General features: G+C 37.8%; 1 protein-coding gene across 5 annotated transcripts in view; it reads right to left on the bottom strand.

Annotated features, from left to right (window-relative positions):
- The window catches only part of cntn4 (contactin 4), a 195043-nt gene that overhangs the window by 75741 nt on the left and 100616 nt on the right, over positions 1 to 18686 (bottom strand). For all 5 annotated transcript variants that reach the window (XM_039649158.2, XM_089134388.1, XM_039649156.2 and 2 more), the window contains one exon: positions 6449 to 6544. In XM_039649158.2, the coding sequence (XP_039505092.2) occupies positions 6449 to 6544 (96 nt within the window). The remainder of the gene's footprint in view (positions 1 to 6448; positions 6545 to 18686) is intronic.

Below are 18686 nucleotides of genomic sequence, written 5' to 3'. Positions count from 1 at the left end.
TGAAGGAGAAACTTAAATACACAATGATAATGAACTAAATAACTAACAGCTGTGCTTTTTAAATTAATGGCCATGACAACTAGTAATGACTGGTGGGAAACTAGAACAAAATAAACAGGAAAATGAAGAGAAACAAATGAAGGCTAAGGCTAAGCCCAATTGTTATGCCCTTCCCTCGCTAACTTCCCACTATCTCGTTCACTCGGGTGTACATCATTTATTACATTACTTGTGGACCCTTGTTTAAATGGACGCCCTAAGCCCTTGATCACTTGGGATCTTCTATGGAGCTGATGATTGATTATTAAAAAAATTGTAAGGTGAAGTGCTTAGGTAAGTTTGTGAGTGTATGGCTGCGTCTAGAATCGCATACTCTCTTGAGTAGGTACTTATTTCGAAAAGTACACTCTATATAGTATGAATGTAATCCGGATGTATACATCCATCATACTGTCATTATCATGTGACCTTCCAACGTCAGTTGTGTCGCTTCACTGCCGTTCATAAACCCTCTCCCGTTACCTTTTGGGATATTAAAGTGTCCATCCTAGCACACTTCAGAATCTCACTGGAAGTAGTAGGTCATTCGGGTACTTTTTGCCTACTATTTTATGAGTGCTGTGAATTCAGACATACTACTCGTCACATACTGACTATATAGTAGGGAAGTATGTGATTTCGGATACAGCCTATGTCTAAAAGTGAAGTTAAATGTAGCCTATTTGTGACCGCTGTAGGGAAAAATAAAATATTTTTAATTACAAAAATACATAAATAAATATTAGTCTCAAACAATTAGGAATTTAGAGCCCATAAGTCAACACATTCTCATCCTTTGGCGTCATATAGGTGAATTTAAATACTACACACATGGCACACTTTAGCGTCAATATAACACGCACTGTTGTGGGTAGGTTTAGGTCTGGGGTAGAGTCTGCATCTCATATTATTGACGCTAATGGATGCCAGTCACCTTTATGACACCTTGGGTTCTGCGTGTTATATTGACGCTAAAGGGTGTCATGTGAGTAGTATTTCGACGAAATGTCATATGGCATCACCTATATGACACCAAAGGATGAGAACGGGCTCCATAAGCTTAAAGAAGAAAAATGCTATACACATATTTAACTGACAGCGAAGTTGTGATTTAATTATAATGGGTCAGCAAAGGACTAAAGAGTATGGGCCAATGTAAATGTCACTACCTGATTTGCTTTTACCAGCGAACAGGCACTAAAACCAAGCAGACAGAATGTGCAAATGAACAACGCTATCAGCGGACTCAGATCCTGTCCTTAATCTTCAACCAAACTACGATCTACAAGACAACTAGCTTTCAACTGGGTGAGACGATGACAGCTGGCACGCTAAGATCTAACCGAGGCAAAAATGCAGATAATGTGCAAGAGATCATCTGCTCCTATTTCATCCCATGAGTCACACATGTATACGGCGCACCCGGGAGGTTTGGCACGCTAATATGTGCTCACACTGTAGCACGTGGCCACACATCTCATCGCATTTGTATTGGTCCAGCCAGCGTAACAGCCAGAACACGGTTTCTCCAGAAATCACACCACAATCCTCCCTTCTCGCCTTCTCCCTCGCCAGTGGATCATATACAGCTCAATCAGCATGTGTGAGCGCATCCACAGGCATAAGGAAGCAGGGGGCCAGCTGTCTTCTCTGCCTTATGCTTCCCCTGACAGTTGCTCTGGCAGACAGGCCCCTGCTCCTGACGAGAGGTTCTCTGCAGCATGCGAGTCCTCAAAGCTGTAGCCAGTCATTCAGACCCCGAGTGCAGAAGGTAATGAATAGCGCTATGCTGCGATATTCAGTCGTTACTGCGCTACCCACTGACATTGCCAGGGTTGGGGGGAAGGAAAGGGTCAAAGGAAGTCACTTTTTCGAAAGCAGGCACGAACTGGAGACCCACATCTTTAATGTGCACCGATTTTGAAATACTACAGCCTTAATTATTCATGATTAAATGTTTTTTATGAGTGGTTATGGACCTAATATGGCTCGTACAAGAAATGTTGGCTGATTTATTTATGCACGACTCTCTTTTAGCATCTAAAAATCAAAAATTCAGTAGTCGATACAAATAGCAGTGAAATGATGTTCATATTTTTTAATGCTAAAATTTTAAATAAATAAATTCAAATTCATATTTAAAATAAATAATGAATATTATAGTAAAACTTTATGAAAATAATATTGTGTAATGATATTATTAAAATTGTTTTATTGTTAATAATTAAACAAAACATTATGAACATAATAATAATAGTAGTTTAATTATATTTTTAAAATGATATTAATAATCATAAATCAATCAATCAATTCAAAAGTTTTGGAAAAAATAATGTTAACCAAGGCTACATTTATTTGATCACAATAATACAGTAAAATTGCTCATTTTAAATATAATTAACTCAATAACTCATTTTTAAATTTTAAATAACTATTTTAAAATGTACTTTATTCCTGTGATGAAAATAATAATAATTATTATTCATTACACTTATATAGTGTTTTCTCTGCACTCAAAGCGCTTTTACATGGAAGGGGGGGGATCTCCTCAACCACCACCAATGTTCAGCATCCACCTGGATGATGCGATGACAGCCATATTGCACCACCACATACCCGCTTATTGGTGGAGAGCAGACAGAGTGATGAAGCCAATTAGTGTGTATGTATATGGGGATGGTTAGGCCATACAGGACAGAGGCCACTGGGCAAATTTGGGATTTTTTTGTGACCACAGAGTCAGGACTTTGGTTTAACAGTGCTCTTTGACAGTATACAGTGTCCCCATCACTACACTGGGGTGTTAGGACCCACACAGACCACAGGGTAAGCACCACCTAGCCTCACTAACATCTCTTCCAGCAGCAACCTGCCTTTGCCAGGAGGTCTCCCATCCAGTTACTGACCAGGCTCAACCCTGCTTAGCTTCAGTGGGCAACCAGTCTTGGGCTACAGGCTGATACAGTATGGCTGTTGGCCTTCTTTGGGATGGCAAAGTTGAATTTTCAGCATTATTACTCCAGTCTTCAGTGTCACATGATTCTTTAGGTATTATTCCAATATGCTGATTTGTTGCTCAAGAAACATTTTTTATCAATGTTGAATGAGCAGATATTTTTGCTCTTCTCAAATAAACTTTCACATACAGTACATGTGAAATAAATATAATATATAAATGTAATGAATTATTATTCAGTCTCGTACTCTTACATTCTGTTTCCTTCTTCTACGAGTCAAAGATAAAGCATGCTCATACACCAAAATTAATTTTCATCTAATTTGTGAGGACAGCTGAAATGAAGCTGTGGCAAATCAACCAGCTGCCACAAAGTTAGAAAAAAAAAAGAAAAGGAAAAAAAAAATTATCACCAAATCCAACAAAGACAACTAGTTCTTAAAACTTCACATAATTTTGTGAGCCAGCATCAAAGACAGACAAAAATAAAAATAAATAAATTCATGTGCCAGCTGCAGACAACAGATACTGTTTATATCCTAATATGGCGGGTTATATTTTTAACCAGGAGTCTCGGTAAATGGGCAATATTTAAAAGACAATATATATATATATATATATATATATATATATATATATATATATATATATATATATATACACACATGTTATGTATGTCGTCTACTGGTGGGCAAATGTTTAATTCAACTGTATTACTAAGAAACGCTTTAAAACAATCTAATTATATTAAAACAAACTAATTATATTATATACAGTATATATATATATATATATATATATATTCTTTTTTGCCTCTCCACTTTCTGTAGCTGCCACATTTAGAAAGCAGACCCCGCTGAATGTAAGACAGACCACTTATCTGCTACATTTCAGCACAAATTAAACCTTTTAAGTATGCAACTTGATTCAACATTTTGAAGTCTAAACTCTGGGTCACTTCTACTTATTAACCCTAATCTAAACCAAGCCGCAAGTTTCGGAAAAAAAGGTTGTTTTATAACAGTTAGCTCTGGTCACCCAACTGGATTTGATTTATAGTTTTTTTTATTGATTGATTTCATCCAAAAATAGCTCAATGCAGGCTTTAGCATCTAATCTTCTTACAACTGTTACTGTAGCTCCACCACAGCTTGCTACTAATCTCTTTGATATCAGTGTCTTTCCTTTGTCCAATTTATGTAATACATCTGTGCTGTGCTATTGTTTAAAATCTGTCTCATCATGCAGCTCCACCAGGCACCAGGATTGAGCAAAATGTAGCATTTAAAAAACCGTCTCACTTTCAATTCATGAGGTAGAATTTGAATTGAATTAGCAACAAGACATAAATAATTAACTCCAGCCATTGACAAATTTTCGTCACTTATGACGCAACGCTTGGCTGCCATTGACAGGAAATTTCCGCCAATCCATGTTTTCATTGTTTATTGTAGCGGGCGCTGTTACGCATGAAAGAATCCGAAAGAAAATGAAAGAATTCTGAAAGAATCCGAATCAAAACACAAGCGAAGTAGAAGCAGAAACGAGATCGAAGCATTGCTTACGCACATGTAAAATAAGGCGATCATCACACATTAAACAGCTCATAATTTAAAGCGGTCTAACGTTACTGAATGAAATGATGAATGTTGATGTTTTTTTTTTCTTTAGACTCGATCTACTCCATCTATCTTTTGATCCCCGTTCTGAATCTGATCCGGACGAAATCTTTGACAAAAATGAAATTTTTGTTCAAAATGCTGCTTTTTAAAATGTAACTCACCCATATTCAAGTGTTGATAAAAACAAATGCATATATATATATTAGTGCTGTCAAACGATTAATCGCGATTAATCGCATCCAAAATAAAAGTTTGTGTTTACATAATATATGTGGGTGCACTGAATTATTTATTTGGTATATATATAAATACACACATGCATGTATATTTAAGAAAAAATATTATTTATATATATAATATTTTTATTTATATATAATATAAATTATATATAAATCTATATACAGTATATACATGAAAATATTTCTTAAATATATACAAGCATGTGTGTGTATTTATATATATATATATATATATATATACTGTATATATATATATAATAATTATACATAGTGCACACACATATATTATGTAAACACAAACTTTTATGTTGGATGTGATTAATCATGATTAATCGTTTAACAGCCCTAATATATATACTGTATATATATATATATATATATATATATATATATATTTTTTTTTTTTCAAAGAAGAGGATCTGTTCTTTCTTTTTATATATTGTATGTTCACATATTCAACAAAATACTCTGAGGCCATGACAATTTAGAAAATGATAAAAAAATGCTGCATGGCAACTTAAAAAAACCCTGAATGCGCAGGGGTAAGAATTAAAAACTCTTGTTTTTATATTAGAATATTCGCCTCTATTTTAAAGACTTCGGGCTAAAATTGAGAAGTGTGTGAAAAAATGGTGTTAATCCATCATAGTCCATGTATATTAATAAGTATTGAATATGAAATACCCCATATGTGTGTGATAACATGTTTATGGATGAATCAATCCATTTTATTTTCACTTCTACATGCAAAATTGAGCATATCTGAATTAGAATTCAGGAACATTCAGACAGAAGCAAAAACCTGACAAACTATTAATTTACATTTAAAAACTAAATCCTGTAATATAACCACTGCACACACCTTGTTTCAAACAGTTTTGAAAAAAAAAAAAAAAAACCAACAACACTAAGATATATTTTTGGATGCCGTTCTATCAGTTTTCCTTTTTTGGAAAGTACAGATTCACAATGTTAATTAGCTCACATTACAAAAGTACAAACGCGTTGGATTCACGCCACACTTCAAGAAGGCCATGTGAAAAGCACCTATTGTGCAATAAACGCCAAGAAAGCACTTCTTCTAACAAGCAACACTGCTGGCACCATTAATAAGCAGTTAAATCACACGCTGCTGGTTAATTGATAGAGGCCATCAAAGTGATGGAAGAGTTAATGAACAATTCATGTCGGAGGTAGAGACGTGCGATTCGGCAGAGAAACTCTGGGAGAAATACATGGGAGGAGCAGCCCAGCATGGATGAAAAGCTTGATGCTTCAGGGTCTTTGTGTAAAGCAGGAAGAGAGCGTTCGTGATTTATGGCTTTCTGACCTGCATCCCTTGCTCGGGATAGGGAGGGATGCTGCTCGACGCTACAGGGAGGAAGGTGAGGGTGGAAGAGGGTTCGCACATAAACAGCTCCGTCTCCGGAGGGCGGCCGGGCTTGCCTACACACGCTGTCAGAGAATTGAGAGATGCTGATGGGATTACATGATCCGCAGATTGGACAACTGAGTGCCGAGAGACTGCCGGAAGATCTCTCCTCTGGAAAAATGTGTAAATGATATATGAACGATCTAGAAGTAGTACTGACCTCCAGAGTGAGGGGGTGGCCCGCAGAGAAGCACCACTCCTTGTCCTTCGCGAACAGACACAGAACTCCGCTTGTGGGTTTTGAAGTTTTCCAGGTCTTAAAGAAGCAGGAGAGAAAAGACAGAACAAAACATTACAGTTATGCTAAATAATACATGCAGCACATTGAACGTGATTGTAATTTTCTTCCCGCAATGAGCGAGACGCACAAAGTTGAAGCCTTGGAAGAGTGTGGATACAGATGTGGTAAATAGCCTTCAGCTGGACTGGGGGCTAGATCACCACCCATTGAGTCTGTTTATGAAGAAAGCTTGAGCCTCTTGCTGACTAAAATTAAGTTTGAGAGTGAAAGTAAAATTCAAAAAGTAGGGGTCAAAGAGACTGGGAAAATGTCTAGCATATATTACTGACATCCATAACATCCTGCTGCGTTTTGAATATGACAGTGAAAGTAGTTTCTTTTCTTCTTTTTCTCTATTTTGTGCAATACTCCATGGCTGGATTTCATTGCTATTCAGTTGCTCAGTTGTTAGGTGGTTTCAAAGTTTCAAAGTCCCTTTAAAGGAGCTGTATGCAAGATTGTGGCCAAAACTGGTACTGCAGTCACTTTTGGCACTTTTCCACTGCATAGTACGGTACGGTTCGGTTCGGTACGGCTCACTTGTGGTGCTTTTCCACTGCATGGTACGGTACAGTACGGTTCGCTTCAGGTCGCTTTAAATGGTACCTGGTCTGTTGAGGTTCCAAGCGTACCGTATCGGTACTAAAATGTGAGATCACTGATTGGTCAGACAGAATCGTCACTACCAGCGTCACTACTAGCGTCATTGGATTTGCGACACGAGACACACTTTTCTAGCAGTATTTTTGTTTACCGTACTATGCAGTGGAAAAGCGCCTTTTCAAAATAGGGTGCCTTGACTCGAGGTTGCCAGATATGCTGCAGGATCCAGCAGGAACGTAGGCTGCTACAAGATGCTTCCAATGGCAAGTGACGTGTCCTACACATTGAGTTTTTTTTTGTTAATTATTTATTTCAGACTTTGTCACGAAGTATTTTGGATTCGTATCAAGTTTTTTTTTTTTGGTTTCGCAACGTTAGACATTGTTTTTATCCGATTCCGACACGTTTGTATCTGCAGCTGTGGTAAATAGAGCAGAGCTGGCAACCCGAATGCCGCAACACTATCCTGACTCCATCAACATCAACACCAGTCGAGGGCTGCAACTGCACTTTTTAATTGACAATATCCTGGCCGGACTACTATCGCAGCCCATTCTCACCCCCAAGGCGTCACTTAACTGACGCCTTGGGAAGCATTTGGACATGCTTCAATATCTGACGCTTTAGGCGCCCTTTAGCGTCAGTTAGATGACGCCCTAGAATCGCGTGTACCCTACCCCCACCCCACACCTAAACCTAACCGCGTCCTCTAACTGACGCTTTCCTTTAGCGTCAGGTAGATGACGCCGTAGGATCGCGTCATGTAAGTGACGCTAAAGGGCGCCTAAAACGTCAAATATTGAAGCATGGTCAAAGGTGACGCCTTGGGGTGAGAATGCGTTGACTATCGCCAGTGTATTTGAAACGAACATGATTTCTTAATGTCAAGTGAAATATCAGGGAAAATGTATGATTAATTGAAATACATTTCTTGCATACAGCTCCTTTAAGGCAAGTAATTTCACTCTACGCCCATTTTGGAAACATCCCCCAGACAGCAACATCAATGTCAACTCGAAAGACGTACCGATACACACAGTTCACTGCAGTTACCAAGTGAACTGTTCCTTTTCACATAAATTATGATTGCAAGATGCAGATTATTGATTAGTAAACACTTTATTTTTCACGTGGTTCCTTGGACAATATTAGGACCTGACAACACTTAGTGGATGATTTATAAACTAAAACATTTGAAATTTGTATCACATAACCAGCTCCATATGGCTTTTCTGACATAGTAAACTAGCTCACCTGGCACAACATTACATTTGCAATGAGCGCGCACGAATCCCGTGAAGCATGAGTATCAATACAAGAAGACATTATTTTCAAACAAAATACAGCATTAAAGGGTTAGTTCACCCACAAATTATTAATATTTTGTAAATTGAGTGGTAAATTACTTTGCGCAAGCAAATCACTTCCATTGCTTTTTTAGGTAGGTTTAAACACTGGAGTCACATGAATAACTTTTATGACGTCTTTACTTTCTTCCTGGGTCTTGAAAGTTGTAGTTGCGTAGCTGTCAATGGAGGGACAGAAAGCTCTCAGATTTTAGTGCCAGGCGGTATACCGGTTCATACAGGCATTGATAGCTGTTAAATTATATTGTTTCCCATAATTAAAGGGAATTGACTGTCTTTAGAAAAGTTTATTTAGTTTATGATGTTATTTTCATTTAATCTTTCCTTATCTTCCGTGATAAAGCAGCGTTTAGGAGCGCTGTGCTGCTTTGTGTTTAGCTGCTATCGGGGAAACCGCTTTCTCTGATGCTCCTATGTCAATCTAATTCAAACTTAAACTATAAAACTTTTTCCAAGACTACGTTTCAGTACAATTTGACAATATCAATATTTTGCTGCTTTAGCTCAAATTCAGCAAAAATTTGTTTCATTTCAGCAGCTAACGCAAATGTATGCACTAGAGTAAACAAGTTTTTGAAAAGTGTTGCAGTGATTTTTTTGTCTAATGAAACTCCCTCATTTTTGTCTAATGGACCACACTGATTCCCAGCAAACAAATTTAGGTTCTGGGAATGTTAGTTTTTGGTTCCCAGAACGTTCCTAGAACTTTCCCTTAAGGTTAAGGGAACATTCCCGGAACATTCTCCTTACGTTATAAAAATGTAACCTAAAAATAACCAACATAGAACGTTCCTATAACGTTCTTGTTTGGTTCACAAAAAAATAACCTCATGGGACCATTCGGGAACGTTAGGGGAACGTTCTGTGTTCGTCTATGGACAAAAACAGATCTTCAAGATATCTTCTTTTGTGTTGTCACACGATTTAAGTTATTAATCATGTTTGTAGCACAAACGTTGTGTTCCAACTCTAACACTAAGGCTTAAAGGGATACCCCACCCAAAAATGAAAATTATGTCATCATTTACTCACCCTCAAGTTGTTGCAGACCTCTATGAGTTTCTTTCTTTCTTCTGCTGAACACAAAGGAAGATATTTTGAAGAACAATGGGCTTTATGCCCAGCTGCACTACTTCCTGAACTTCAGCCAGCTCCTTGTTTCCTGTCTGCAATTATTGGCCAAATTGATTAATCCAGGTGTGCCTGACCTCAGTTGTCATGGCAACAATAATCAGACACACCTGAATGAATCAATTTGGCCAATAATGGCAGACAGGAAACAAGGAGCTGGCTGAAGTTCAGGAAGTAGTGCAGCTGGGCATAAAGCCCATTGGAACCAAACAGTTGTTTGGCACCATTGACTTTCATAGTAGAAAAAAAAATACTATGGAAGTCAATGGTGCCAAAGTTCCAATCGCTCTTCAGAATATCTTCCTTTGTGTTCATCAGAAGAAAGAAACTCTGAGTAAATGTAAAGATTATCTTTACTAAATATTGCATTGTTTTAAAGCTCAATGACAGACCTCAATTACAAATCATGAAATCTATAAATCACCAGCAATGTAATTTTACGATGATTTAACAGATTGTCAGTAAAGATGAGGACAAAATCAATGAGTCCCTCCAAACAGAACAGAAGAGCGCTCTTGCCCAACTGTGGCGGTGTTTTGCTAAGCGTGAGCCACACATGAGTGCTTTTAATGGCTCCTGCAGTTATCAGGCCCCCTCTGAGTTGTATTCATCACAAAGCATGCCGGCAACCATTACAAAGCCGTTCCAAAAAACGCATCAGAAACTGAATTTCCTTTCCTTTGAAACTAATTTAGATTTGACAATTGACGGAAAACAATAACAAGTCACAACAGCTTCCTGCTTGTCCCTTGCGCAATTGTTGCCTAAAATCATTGGGAAAGGTAATTCGTACAGGCAGATCGAATGCATGGATGGACGCTTTGTAAAGTCTCAGGTGCACTTTTTACACAATCTTTTATTGTTTTTCAGAGACGAAAATGAATGATAATTAGATGATGCATCTATGCAATTGACTAGCCACATGAAAATTAAAAGACCTGTATCTCACAAATAAATGCACACTTGTTTTCTATAGCTATTTTATGTTCTAGTTAACTAAAACCAAAACCATAAAAAACATTTGCTACTTCAATTAAAATTAATGTTGACTGAAATGTATTTAGACAACAAGGGTCAATAATACAGTATAAAGAAAGAAGATTTTCACATTTATATAGAGGCATGGTATTTGTGTTATATGGTTAGTTTTATACAATGCTTCACAATTATTTTACTCATTTATTTATTGTCAAGTTCCCAATGTGACAACATGCCCCACCATTATAATAATAAACCAGTCTGTGTTTAGTGAACTGTATCTTTTTTTTAAGTAATATACGTGTTTTTCCAGAAATTGGCTTTCAATAATAAACCTACAGTACCATGAGAAATATTCAGTGGATTAAAAAGTGTGAAAACATCCCCACTAGAAGAAAAAAAAAAAGGAAATTGAGAAACTTCATGAATTAATTTGTTTAATTCCCACACCTGAAACCCACTCTCTGCATGACCGGAATAATCTCGAAATTATTTGACATTAAATCACTGAAAATAGTTATTTTAATGGCATCCCTGTTGCACTTCTAAGGATCAAAAATATAGATGCTGATGTAAAAAAAATTCTGAGAGACCAGCACGCTTTTGAATTCGAAAGCACGAAGTCAGCTTTGCGAGCCCCCGCTGTCATCTTCCTTAAAGGGATTCTGCAGTCGCTCAGCTGAAAAGTACATCAAAAGTTCAGAGACCCCTTTACTTGAGTGACTCGCGTTGAAGAACACCTCACAACCGGCCTCATCTAACAAAATAATTACCAGCAACTCTTTTATAGGTTGAATAATATCCTAAACAAGGCTGTATTCAACAGCACTAACTCGCACGCCACATGCTACCGGTGACATTTAATGGCACATATTGCACAAATCAGAAGAATTAACCCACATTAACCTCATCTCCAATGATCCTGGATCTGTGGTGTCACCTGGAGCACTGATGCAGAGATGAAATGGCTCTTTATGGGCTAAATCAATGCTAAATCTTCCTCTCTTCCCCCTAAACACAGACCAGCGATTGGTTCTGCTCCAGGGCTAGATTTAAATGCAAAATTATGGCGCTCGATGGTTTATGAAGATGACTATAAGGTCAGCTAGGATGTGTCATGTCGGCTAATTATTTCTTAAAATATAAATTTCTTTTTAACCCTGGGAGTCAGCTGCAATTTGAAACACTGGTCTTCTATTAAAGAAAGCAATACTTGGATGCATTTTTCACCGAGACTGCGGGAAAAGCCCATACACCTCTGCAATAAGCAGTTTGTAATGAAGGAGTAATTCATGTAATTGCTTTTCACTAGGACAGAGAATCAGCATCAATGAGCTGTTGAAACCATGCTGGTTATTTTATTTTTCAACGGATGATGCTAAGTGGGTTAAAAATGAAACTCGCACTGATTTTAGTGATTGGTCCAACTTATTGTGTCTTTAAAATTCCCAATTTGTACTACAGCTACAACACAAAACACAGTACAAGTGCTTAACTTAAAATTAAAAACAATAATAATAAATGAAAAAAATATGTATCAGGACAGCTGGGCCTTTTTCCCTAAAGCCCACCAAATGTTCAGCTTCCAAAGGCCACTGAAATGAATTCAAGTCACAGATGTGTCATGAATTGTATGAAGCTTATTGACAGACTGTTAAATACTTGTAATACTCGCAAGCTAATTACCCTCATGAATGTCAGGGCATAGCCGGGAATGAGGCATGCAAATTATTCATCATTTGTTCATATTAATCTGACAATGTTATAGTCTTTGTATTGGAAGGAAATTACAAAAATACTGCTTTAGTATCTGTTCGGTGGAAGGAACAGGCTTCGCAGTGTGTCCAATCAAACTGAGTCTTTGTGGAGACACTGGCAGGTGGACAAACACAAGGGGAAAAATAAGATAAAACAAAAGTGCAGTTTCCTTCTGGATGAGTTTTGAATGCTACTGCCTTAATGAAGATTAAAAAAAAGCATGAAATATTAAAAATGTGTGCACATTAACTAAACTTCAAAAGGAAATTCTGGCTGTAGTACCTGCATTGTGGCCAGTAAGCAGCAAACCAATAAGTGTGCGCTTGAGCACTCATGATTATAACCCTATTGGATTCTACCAGAACATGATGGGAAGGCAACAAAGGGCTGGACTGCCACTTTCATGTCAATGAAACACAGGATGTTAGATAAAAGACTAACAGAAGCCATAAAATTGAGAGCCTACAACAACAAAGTGGACAAACACATTCAACATCTAAGGTACTGAATTAATTTGAGACGGGAAAAAAAGGAAAGAGTGTCTTTTTGGGGATATTTTGGATAGAGATAAAAGCCGTGGTGATTTTGAGAGGGGACATATGGCCGTCCACAGCGAGAGTGGGGCGCACCAGTTTTGATCGCAGCCGGTTTACCTTTATTGGCCAACTGACAAACCGAATCTTGATCTCACTATAGTGTTTTTGTCTGCCCTTTTTTGGATGGGGGGGGGGGGGGGTGCTCCCCTCCCCACGCCATAAACAAACAGCAAAAAGAGCAAAGGGACTATTGTTGTTTAAAGTACTCAGCGGGCTGTTTTCTTCAGGATAGCATGCAGCTGAGGTTTTTCAAAAAGATACTGAAATAGACAGAAAGGAATGGGGGGGGGGGGGGTGCTTAAACAAATGCTTCTTTTAATACACACAGCTGAAACCATTAACTTTTTTATTTCCCCCGAAGAAACGTGGCATAAAAGTACCCGCACCAACCGCTCACATGAAGAGACATCTTAAAAAAAGAATACACGAACACGCATCCCCATAAACAGTTGGGGCTAGGGGGGATCCAGATGGTATTCATTTAAACAGTTCAGGCTACGGAAACGCAGTGTTATAAAATAAAAATGTGGTAAACAGGCATTTAATACACATGCATGCTCTAAATCAGTGCTTCTCAACTGGTTTGGCTTGAGGACACAAATTTTACATTAAAAAGGAGGCGCTCGAACTTATGCAAAAACGCGCATTTTTAACTGTGTAAAGTACACAATTAGTCGTAATCAGATATGAACATTTACGAAAATTAGAGTTAAGCGCAAAGGCCCAACAACCACAAGTTGAAAATGACATGCCGCAGCAATGCAACTAACAGCAGAATGTAGAGATTAGAGAAAATAAATAAATAAAACTATTAAAACTTGATAAACGCTGAAACACATTCTATTCTAAAAATAGGCAGCAATTCAATTCCCAGATCAGCCATGATGCTATACAGTGTAAAACTGTTGCTATATTCCAATGGGGAAATTGTCAATTCTACCCAAGCGGCAATCTTCCGGTCTCTCTCTTGAATCCGACACAGTGGCTTAAACTGCAATTCATCGACTGGCCACTAGGGACGTGTTCCAAAACAGAGTCAATAGAAGAACTTTCAGCTCTGCAAAACCATTCTGATTGGATATACAGTAATCTAAATGAGCCTGACTATCAAGTGCCGCAACCATGGGTGATTTGTAAATGCCAGAATAACATATTATGGTCCTATAGTGAGCCATTGCGTCTTTATGAAGACTGGTGAAACCCACGACCCTCCCACCAGGAAGGAGATATAATACTCAAATCAGACTGGTAGAGGAACTCTGGACAGAATAAAAACAATTTTAAAGATGGTTGAAATTACTTCTAAAGAAAACAAGCATGTATGCAATCCACCTCCAAACCTCATAGTTACTAAGATATAGCCATTGTGACAACCACACCTGGTATCTTCACAACATAGTAGGCAATGTCTTCAGCATTCACTGACCCATCAAATAACATCAGCTGAACTGCAAAATACTCGATTTAACCTGTCACCACAATGTTCAACATGTTGTTAACGCTACACATGCACAGTTTAATTTCTTACCAAGTCAAAAAGAACTTTAATTGTTATTGCCAATTTAGAGTGAGGTCTTTTTCCAAGACTCAACTTTGAAAATGAGAAGATTGTACATATGTGAAATATGATTAAGACGCAGCACACAGCCTTCTCTATCAGTGGCATTTTAATTAAAAACATTCTGCAATTCCCCAGAATGCAATTACTGCTTTAGGGACTGGTGCATCGACACTGACAATTTTTCTCATTTCCTATGCATCTACTGACAACCCTTTCAATATCTGCTTAATTCATCCAGTTCTATTCAGAGAGAGTGAAAAAGAAAACATTTTATCACTTTCAATGAAAGTCTCTTTAATAACCAGTACTTTTGATAATTTGAAAGCACACAAAGGCACCGTACAAGCTTACACCAAAGTAACCATAAATGTATTTTCACAAATTAAGTGATTTTCACAGTCATTTATTTGTAAAGAAAAGGCAGAGCTGTTTAGAGACAAAATACATTCTAAGAGCCGCAAACTAGTTCATCATGAGCCACCTATTATTTCTAAAGCTAGTCCTGACAGAATGCTGCTAAAAGTCTACATGAAAAAACACACATTTTTGTGCAAATTATATAAAATTACATAAAAAAAAAACAAAAAAAAACATGAAATGGCGTAACTGTTTTCTTTCATGTGTTAATGCATTTATTATTGAAACAAGCTTTTAAAAATAACAAAAGAAGAGCAACAGTCTGAATTAAAAATCCATTAATTTTCTCCAAATAAAAATGTATTTCTTTTGTAAGTTTTCAGAAACTTTCCAGGATTTCTTTAAAAAAAAATGTACTGGTAATTTTCAGCCCCTTTGCAACCCTAATTTTTAATGATTACATCAGTTTATGAACAGAACCACTATGAACTCTAAATTTCATGTTGTTAAGGAATGATATATGCTCCGCTTTTATATTATTTTTATACTTAATTTACACAATTCACAATATATTATGAGATAAATATGAGTACTATACTGTATATCCATGAAATTCGCTAGATTAAAAAAATAGATGCGCTTGTGAGTGCAAAATGAGTCATTAATATTTTTTTTTTATTAATTTCAAAGTGCAAATCTAAAAAGAAAGTATACATTAATTTGGTCGACTTTTAGAAGAACACTATAAACAACCTTAAAGGTTACACATATGAACCAACAGCCACAAACCTCCAATATTAATTTCTCCACGCTACTTTATGAAGCAGTCTGAAATCTGCATCTCCATCCACTTTACAGCATTAAAACGAATACAAGTACGAAATATGACTTCACCTTTACGCATTCTCATGCACAACGTGGTCTCCTACAAATTCTCCTGCATTAGATACCAAATTAGAAAATATCCCATCTAATAACTTCAGCTGCCCTTTAAATTATTCTCTTGAACCCGCACCACTCCATCATGCGGCGGAGTTAATTAAGCTATGGAGAGAGTAATAAAGAAGATGGATGTGGAGCAGTCAGAGACGCGTGCCCCCACCACACGACAACAACTGAAGCCTAGTAAGGTCAGAGACCAGCGATTGATGGATCTGTCAGCCAATCGTCTTACGATGACAGCGGACTTCCTCCCCACCGAATTGGATTGTTCCCTGCCCAGCAGTGCCATCGTCCTCAGGCAGTGGCCTTGCTGGGAACAGAATTCAACCGGAAAGGCTTGTTTGTCATTTGCTATCAGTGCCATATGCCAAGACGTGTCAGCCAATCAGTGTGATTTCAAATGTCATGATGGGGGAAATCCTATAGTCATAGCAAAACCCTTTGAGTTCTCTGTACCAATTTCCATAATACACCAAAAACTGCAGAATTAAGTTCTTTACCAGATTTTGTCCCGTTCGTCGGTTATTACTGTCGATCTCAGTTTCCGATTCAATAGCGCATTTGAAGGGTAACTAAACCCCTGGTCAGAGCCTGACTCCACCCACTGGCAATATTTGAAAAATGCTGAAACTGTGGGCGGAGATAGAGGGGACGAAATAGATGCTAAAACTCTCTATCCTGATCGTTTTCAATACTCGCAATTCCAACTCCTGACTCGCTACAGTGGTTTTAACGAAACAAGCTGGTTTTTATACTGCCAAAGGGTGTAGCTCGTGCCAAGAGCGTGGTGAGCTGAAACCTGCGTACATCACGAAGTGCGAAACATCCAATAGAAAAATTCAACTGCAGTAGCCACCGTTCAACCTGAAGAGGGCAGCACTAAGACGTTTTATACCATATATTGTAGAAATAAAACACTTTATACACAAATGCCAAAAAAGTTACTCGAATCAATGACTCGTATTAATAAAGATCCATTCTTACAGATCATTAACTAAAAAAAAGTTGGTTTAGGGTTTAGTTACGCTTTAAACACGGTTGTCAATCCAGAAACTTTTCAGCATTAAGCTAAACTTGTATTCATTCACTTGGATTGTGAATGGGTAATAAACCGAAAGGAAGAAAAGAGCCCTCCTTTTATAATGACTTCAATCTCTAAATTGCAAGCTCTCGAAACTCTCGAAAACTTCAAATAATAAAATAAGCTGTCCTAATTGTATCGTGAATCTCTAATTTGCATTGTTTCCACTTTGTTGGTTATGTAAGAATTTGCGAGCATGCAGCTCACGTTGAACAAACCAAACCAACAGTGAGCAGACCATTTTTCATTTTGGAGTGAAAATTGAAAATTGCTTAATTAAGAATTTATGAAAAAAGTATTAGGCCGTGTGTCCACCAAAGCGTTTTTAGCCAGCTGAAAACGCTAGACAATCTGCTGAAGACGCCGTGCTTTGGGCGCTTGAGAGCGTTTTGGCAGCACAGCGTTTTTTTTCCGTTGAGACGTTTCGTTACTATGATAATATCCGCAGCACAGTTTGAATGTTGTAACAGTTGGTCAGTGTGGTTTAGTCCCGCCCCTCCTCCACTGTGATTGGACGGCTGGGTAAAAAGTGACAGTGATGAGCGCTGCGTTTTATCCAAAGTTCAACATTTTTCAACTCTTGGCGACCAGTAAAAAACACCGGGCGCTCGGCGCTTCAGCGTGAAAAAAATGAGCAGCGCCTCGTTACGCTCATGGCGTTTAAAAAACGTGGCGCTCCCATTGAAAACAATTGAAAACATACGCCAGGCGCGTGGAAAAAACGCTTTGGTGGACACACGGCCTTAGTACTACTATTTATTATTATAGCCCACATTTATAAAATAACATACAAATTAAAAAACAAAAACAAAATAGGTATTCCAGTTATTTTGCCACATTGTACATCCAGGTAGAGTGCATTACATTGTAGGGTCTGTATTTCACACAGAGTGGTCTGCACATTATGTAGTAGGTCAATCAGGTTTTCTATTTTTACAGAAAATAAAAATAATGTGCACAGTATATATTGCAGAAATTATACAATTAGTACGCTAGTGTAACGCTCCACAGAAGATGTAGACGATGATTCAATAACATCAGATTTAATATAATACTTACGCCGCCTTCACACTGGCAGTTGAAATCCTCTCAGATACGACTCCAGAACGACCAGAAGTCATTCATTTCCAATGGAGATTCGCAGACCGCATGCGAATGGGTCCGAAACGGGTCCGACCGAGTGCAGTGCGAAGGAAATCGTGTCCGTTGGTCATCTGGATGCGTTCAAAAAATTGAACTCTTGCGAAAAGCAACGGACGGTTCCTATCCGACAATTCCAGCAGAAGTTGAGCGTTGCTATGGTAAACCAACCTGAAATCTTAACGTTTAATAAAATAAATAATGATTTTATAACGATAAGTTGTCATGTCATTTTTTTATTTTCATGACTTTCTAACGTTATTAGGGCAGTTAATACAATTAAATTGTAGGCAGACATTGACCTATTGACCACCATATCACATTTTTAGTCAACGTCCTCAGCAACTTTTCTCACGCAGCAGCCTTCCTATTAATATCTCTATAACCCTCAAGAGAGGGTTAATACAGAGCTGACAGAATCAACCTTTCAAATCTCTCCGCCATTTTGGTTCTACCCGTGTACGACGTCTGTTGGGAACGCATTGCGTATTATGGAGCTGATTTCAACTGCCAGTGTGAAGGCCGCGTTAGAATAAACAGCCAACATACAAAACAGCGTGCTAACACGAGCAATACCAGACAACAACTGAGTGAAAAGGAGGAA

The sequence above is a fragment of the Pimephales promelas genome, chromosome 8 (assembly GCF_988280905.1).
Source record: "Pimephales promelas chromosome 8, fPimPro1.hap1.1, whole genome shotgun sequence".
NCBI classification, from domain to species: domain Eukaryota; kingdom Metazoa; phylum Chordata; class Actinopteri; order Cypriniformes; family Leuciscidae; genus Pimephales; species Pimephales promelas.
The sequence above is the reverse complement of the archived record's forward strand: the minus strand, read 5'-3'. Positions and strand labels throughout refer to the sequence as shown.